The sequence below is a fragment of the Eschrichtius robustus genome, chromosome 17, assembly GCF_028021215.1.
Source record: "Eschrichtius robustus isolate mEscRob2 chromosome 17, mEscRob2.pri, whole genome shotgun sequence".
In the NCBI taxonomy this organism is placed as follows: Eukaryota; Metazoa; Chordata; class Mammalia; order Artiodactyla; family Eschrichtiidae; genus Eschrichtius; species Eschrichtius robustus.
Genome location: NC_090840.1, coordinates 46,630,595 through 46,637,416, shown reverse-complemented (window position 1 = coordinate 46,637,416; position 6,822 = coordinate 46,630,595). Strand labels below are relative to the sequence as shown.

The 6,822-nt window shown below is 40.8% G+C and overlaps 1 protein-coding gene across 1 annotated transcript; it reads left to right on the top strand.

Annotated features, from left to right (window-relative positions):
* The first annotated feature begins 2,006 nt into the window (after positions 1-2,006).
* Positions 2,007-6,586, top strand: UQCRB (ubiquinol-cytochrome c reductase binding protein). The gene is made up of 4 exons (XM_068525955.1): positions 2,007-2,118; positions 4,613-4,684; positions 5,540-5,706; positions 6,384-6,586. The coding sequence occupies exons 1-4, from the start codon at positions 2,100-2,102 to the stop codon at positions 6,459-6,461; spliced, it is 336 nt and encodes a 111-aa protein (XP_068382056.1). The 5' UTR covers positions 2,007-2,099; the 3' UTR covers positions 6,462-6,586.
* The last annotated feature ends 236 nt before the right edge of the window (positions 6,587-6,822 follow it).

The following is a 6,822-nucleotide window of genomic DNA, read 5'->3' as shown; positions in this document are numbered from 1 at the left end:
GTTTACTGAGTACTTCTTTTTTATTTAATTTAATAATTTCTTTAAAATTTATTTATTTTGGCTGTGTTGGGTCTTCGTTGCTGCGCGCGGGCTTTCTCTAGTTGTGGCGAGCGGGGGCTACTCTTTGTTGTACTGCGTGGGCTTCTCATTGCGGTGGCTTGTTGCAGAGCACGGGCTCTAGGCGCATGAGCTTCAGTAGTTGTGGCACTCGGGCTCAGGAGTTGTGGCTCACAGGCTTTAGAGTGCAGGCTCAGTAGTTGTGGCGCACGGGCTTAGCTGCTCCGCAGCATGTGGGATGTGCCCAGACCAGGGCTCGAACCCATGTCCCCTGCACTGGCAGGCGGATTCTTAACCACTGAGCCACCAGGGAAGTCCCTACTGAGTACTTCTTCTAAGGCGATGTGCCAAGTTACAAATGTACTGCATTTCTTCATATCTTCCAACTTCACTTTGGCTAGTGTAGTCTGGGAGCAGCCATTCATCACCTTTTAGTACTGCATATAGCACTGAGTAATGTTGAGAAATTGTGGTGGCACAGAGAAAAAGAAAAAGGCAGAAGGCAACAGAATTTTAGAATTGGAATGTGACTAAGACCATTAAACCTTTTGGACTTGCAATTAGATTTACAATTAGCCATTCTATACTGTCCCAGGTCTCAGGATGGAAAAGAACAGAAGTAGATATTGGTGGGTAGTTGCTATGGACTGAATTGTGACCCCCCCACCCCCAAATTCATATAATGAAGCTCTAACCCCCAATGTAATGGCATTTGGATGGGGCCTTTGAGAGATAATATAGGTTTAGATAAAGTCATAAAGGTGGGGCTTTCATGATGGTATTAGTGTCCTTGTAAGGACACAAAAGAGCTTGCTCTCTCTCTACCATGGGAGGACACAGTAAGAAGGCAGCCCTCTACAAGCCACAGGGAAAGAGTTCTCAACTAAAACTGACCCTGCTGGCATCTTGATCTTATGCTTCTAACCTCCAGAACTGTGAGAAAATAAATTTGTTTTTTAAGCTACTCGGTCTACGGTATTTTGTTACCATAGACTGAGCTGACCCAGACAGTAGTGGTGGCAGAAGTTCATCAGTAACTGCCTAAGCATCAGTCATACTAACTTGGATTGTTTTCTGTCCCTAAAGTGGTTTTTTTTTTCCCCAACTTTTGAATCTCTTTAATACACCTGGAGTTTATTTTGATGAAAGGTGTAAAGAGGGGGTCTGACTTGTCCCCTCTCCCTGCCTCAGCCACTAACCAATTACTTTGTTCTGCATCCTTTAGTAAAATTCTCCTCCCTCAACAATTTGTGATATTGCTGTCCCTAGGTTTTTATACCTAGACTTAACATGTTGGGACTGAGACCTTAAAAATGTACTTTTACCTAAAAATTGCATTCAAATTCTGCTATACATCTCAGATTTAATATTAAAAATTTTTTCAACTAACCTTCCACTATAATGGCTTGAGGTAGAACTTCACCTGGAGGAAACAAGGCGAGAGAGGGTTAGTGCCTTCTGGATTAGTGGTGTAGCATATAGCCCTAGAATTAAGGAGTGCCGAAGTTTTATCTGGATTCTCAGATGCTGGAAGATGAATCCGGATTCTTCCTAGCTTGTGTGCCCTTGGACAATTTATGCAACCTTCCTGAGCCTCAGTTTCCTCTTCTCTACAATGGGTACAATCATAGTATTTATCTTATAGGTTTAGAATTAAATGAAAATATGTCCATAAAACGCTTAGCGTGTTGCTTGTCACAAAGGGCACAATTTATACTGCCCAAGCTCTCAAAGCTCGTCAGCAACAGAACCAGGCTGAAGACCGGGTGTCCTAATTCCTTGCCTAGTGTTTTTTCCATCTTGTCACATGGAATGCCTCTTGGAACCAGGGGCGGGTCCAAGCCTATGGGACTGCTGTAATTCTTGCGGAGAGGGGCGCGGGGCAGGTGCCGAACGCCGGCCGCCAGAACTGCGCCTGCGGGTGCACCCTCTCTCTCCCACCCCCGCCCCTCCCCGCGACTTTGACGTAATACGCCTGCGCACTGGGCCTTGCGCGACCTCTAGGACTTACCCAGCAGGCAACGGTTCTGTCTCGGGTTAAAATGGCGAGTAGGCCTGCCGGTAAGTGAGCGGTGTCCTGCTTAGCGGGCATCGCCGTGCTCAACCTTTTATTCTCGCAGCAACTTGCTCTTCTTCCTCTGCTCTCTCTAAATGGCCAGGTTTGCGGCAAAAGGGAAGGCGGCGGCTCCAGGCCGCCTGAAGGAGGCCTTGGCCTCACCCCCTTGCTGTCTCCAGGCCTGGCTCGTTTGGGGATGGGATCCGCTGTTGGTGAAGGTGCCCGCGGTGGCTCCCACAGCCCTGGCGTTCCGGCCTGCTCGAGCTCGGCAGCCCTTCCCCTCGGCCTTAGAAGAGTTCAGGGGTACCAGGAGATAATTAGTGGCTGACTTTCAACCCAGGTGAACTGAGTGCTTACTGTGAGCCAAGCGCTGTCATGTGCGTTATTAGCTCGATAAACTCTCCTGCCAGCGCGAGGAAGATGGTGCTAGTTTCCCTTTTCGGCTGGTAAGATAACTGAGGCGAAGTGACCGGAGGAAATAGGATTGGAAATCTCAATCTCGTTCCACCTTCCGCGCTTCTCAAACTGGGAATTAGAGGCAGCTGAGCAAGGGTTACAGCGAAGCTTCAGTTTAACCTTGGCTTATCTGGAAAGTCAACTTGATCTGTGGATTTGGAGAAATTTGTATTTATTCCAGGCACTGGAACAAATGTATTTATTATGGAATAGGATGCAGAAATTACCGGAATACTTAAAACAGAACGTGAAAAAAGTACAGTTTTCCCTGTGTGGGGGGTTTTTTTTGTTTTTGTTTTTTGCCAATCCCTCCCCTCTGGCGGTATAAATTGGAATAGCTTTAAAAATTTTTGGTCCCTTTCTCCCTGCCCCCAGCAATTGTGAAGCTATTAGGAAACATCAGATTGCCAGAAAAATTCGTTAACCTAAACGACATTGAGCTTTTGGGGAGTGGGGGAGAAATTTAAGAATTCGTTATTTCATTAACTTGGCAAATACTGTAGGCGTTCTGCTTCTGCCCTGTGTTTGGAAACTAGATAGACCTGGCCTCAGCCCTATTACTAGCTGCCTCTGATCTTGGATGGGATAATTTATGTAAGCCTTATTCCTCTTCTGCAAGGATAGGCGTGTTGTAAATAACTAGCTAATGATGGTAAAGCAAATAGAATAGTGCCTGGCACACAGTAAGTGTTCAATGAATAGTAATCATTATTACCATCACTGGTAAATATGTTTACAAATAATTTGTCTCCTATAAGTATGTTTGTATATTGTTGACTCTTTGGTTAGTTGTTTTTCCGGAAGTAACGTTATACATAGTGCTTAATTTCCAAGGAGATTCACCAAAGCTGTGATGTACTAAGGAGAGGTTGAAGTAAAAGGAGAGTTTGTTTTCCTTCTTTGGTAAGGGGCTAGCCCTAAGACAAAACTTTAAAAGAAAATTTAAACTTGCCATACCTCCCCTTCTGTACCACATGTGTCCTGTAAACATCAGGCACTATCATGTTGCCCTTAGGTCCTACTGGGTAACCCATCCTTCTCAGTCCTGTTCCCCAGAGAGTTTTAACATTACCTATTTTTCCTCATCCATTTTCAAGTATCCATTCCCTCAGTGGAAAGTTAACTGCTTGGGAGTAGGAAAATGTGCTTCTTTTACTAGTCCATATTAATATTAAATGACTGACTAATGGTATCAGAACCCTCCCAGAAATACATATATTTTTAAAGAGAGTAGCCAAGTGAAATAAAGGTAATGTAGAATAAAAATTTTGGAGGATGGGGGTCATTCAGATTTACCAGCGTATGCTGAAATCTCATCTTTTCATACAACTCCAACTCCCTTGAAAAGTTTACAGTTATTTCCTGTAACCCATTTCTGAAACTACAAATGATGGAGAAGTTCCCAGTTTCTTTTTCATCCCCCACCCCTCAATTCTGATGGTAGCAGGGGGACAAAAAGGAATGGGATGCTTGACTTTGAGAGGCTGGAGTGGCCCTCCGAATTCATGGGTTCCACATTCGAGGATCCAGCCGACCTCCTGATGGAAAATATTTGGGGAAAAAGTTCCACAAAGTTTAAAAAAGCAAAACTTGAATTTGTTGCTCTCAGGCAACTATTCACATAGCATTTACATTGTATTAAGTATTATAAGTAATCCAGAGATGATTTAAAGTATACAGGAAGATGTGCTTAGGTTATATGCAAACACTACACCATTTTATGTAGGGGACTTGAGCCTCTCGGATTTTGATATCTGAGGGGGGTCCTGGAATCAATCCCCTGAGGATATCGAGGGACTGTAATTGTACCTACAGAGCTTTAGTACATTAAGTGTTTGAGTTTATCCTTTTTTCCCCATGACTTAATTGCCCAATTTTTTTACCTGCAATACTTTTGCTCATAGATAAAATAAGCTATTTTTATCTACAATATATAGGGTATATGCTTTTAAAAGAAATTCCTTCCTGTGTTTGCATTTTTTAACTGGTTGCTTATGTACTATATAAGTGAATTGTTAGCAGTTAACAGTGTGACAATATCAGTTGCAGCATCAAGCAAGTGGCTGGAGGGTATTCGAAAATGGTATTACAATGCTGCCGGGTTCAATAAACTGGGTGAGTATTTGGGCTTTCTTCTGTTTTTTTTTTTTTCTTTTTCTGAGAGTAGTGCTTTTGCAAGAGTTATCATGGATCCCAAAAATACGTTAACTAATTGCACCTGTGTACATTAGAAATCTTAAAATTAGGTCACATTTTATTGTTAAATCCATTTCGTTTTTATTATTATGAGAAGAGAGGGATGGAATTGACTCAAATGTATGAGCTGGAAATGATTTATGTTCTTGAAATATGGTAGCAGGACATTTTCCTTATTGTATGTTCCCTCTCTCAACTCCTCCGCTTAGCATTTTAAAATTTAAGTTGTATGAACTTCGAAAGTAGAAATTTTTCAAATGTTAAAATTGTCTGACATCTTTACAGTTATTTGATGCCTGAACTATTTTTTAGAACTTTATACTTTGCCATGAACTTCATCTTTTGTAATTGAAGCATGAGGGAAGCATCATTAAATGTTACTGGTTCCTTAGTACACTATCATTTTAAGATTCTTTAATACCTTGATCTCAGAATTAAAGTATAAGAAAGTAGAGATATAGTCTATTGATATGTGTTTAAAAACAAAGTAGACATTTTAAATGATTTTAAAATTGCTGTAGATAAAATGTGAATTTTGTGGCAGTGGATTTTAAAAGACTCATATTGTTTCCACAGTACCATTTAAGAAATAATCCATTAAATAACCCATTATTGTGTGTGAGATGCATTGAGTTTCCATGATACCTAACTCTTCATATTACCACCCAAGTTAAGTAAATGACTTAGGTTATAAGTCATAATTTTACTCATTTTTTAGAAATTCCTTATTTTTGAGATGCATATTCAATCTTACTCTCTTGTTTTTTATCATAGGCTTAATGCGAGATGATACGATATATGAGAATGAAGATGTAAAAGAAGCCATAAGAAGGCTTCCTGAGAACCTTTATAACGACAGGGTGTTTCGCATTAAGAGAGCACTGGACCTGACCATGAGGCAGCAGATCTTGCCTAAAGAGCAGTGGACAAAATATGAGGAGGTAGAACAGCTCTTTTATATCTGATAATGTTGGCCGTGAAGGATTGAGTATTAGAAACAGAGGACACATTCGTTTGTATAGTGCTTTAGAGTTCTGAAAGTTGTGTCAAATCAAAATCCTTATGACAATCTGGTGAGGTTAGTAGAGCAAGTGTTAGCTCCATTTTAGAGGTAAACACATTGAGACTTAGAGATGAAGTGACTTCCAGAATCATTAAGCAGGCCGCTGATACAGAGATCCAGGACTAGAATCGAGGTGTTCTGCCTCCCAGGCCATTGTTCTCCTTCTACACTCTGCTTTCTGCTCGGAAGAAAAAATGGTGGTGTTCATGTGATCGGCCCATTGAGTGGCCTTCTAGCTCCTGGGAAGGACGCTGTGAAGCAAACCCTCACGCCTTGAACTGCATTGAAACTGGGCCAAAGCTTGTAGACTCTCATTCCTTTTTCTTTTCTGACAGACTTCTCTCTAATAACCTATCAGAGTAGCTTATTACAATATCTTTATGGGTTTTTGCATTTTAGAAAAGCAGACAGTTTTTAGTCTGCTTGAGAATATATTTTCTTAAGTTGGAAATTAATTTTGATAGATTTCTTTTGTTGTTTAAGACCTATTGAGTGTTGGGGGTATATTAGTATGTAATGGTAGCATATAATATTTTTCTTTTATTCATTCTTTAGGATAAATTCTACCTTGAACCATATCTGAAAGAGGTTATTCGCGAAAGAAAAGAGAGAGAAGAATGGGCAAAGAAATAATCATGTAGTCTAAATCTGGATGCAGCTATCCTAAAGTATTTTTATGAAGTTGGTTAAGCCTGAAATGTACAATGTAGAACTATCTGGGCTGTAAATGTATTACTTTAAATAAATCTCTATTATAATTATTGTTGGAGTTTTGGAATTTTAAACCTTATTCTGAACAACTACTGAATTTACTTATCTGTTACAGTTTTTTCCAAACTTGTAAGATATTTTTCAGTTAGTGGTTAACTGCCTCCTGGAGCCCAGAGAAGCCACTTGAATCAGTTTAAGTAGAATGGTCACATCTGGATTGTTAGCAAGATACTTAGAAACCCCAGCAGGGCCTCCCTTGCAAGGATGGAATAGAGCAAGAAAC

Bases quoted from the DNA above. Each gene is read 5' to 3' on its own strand.
- UQCRB (XM_068525955.1), top strand. The intron at 4,685-5,539 runs GTGAGTATTTGG...TTTTTATCATAG, and splicing joins TGCCGGGTTCAATAAACTGG to GCTTAATGCGAGATGATACG. The intron at 5,707-6,383 runs GTAGAACAGCTC...TTCATTCTTTAG, and splicing joins AGTGGACAAAATATGAGGAG to GATAAATTCTACCTTGAACC.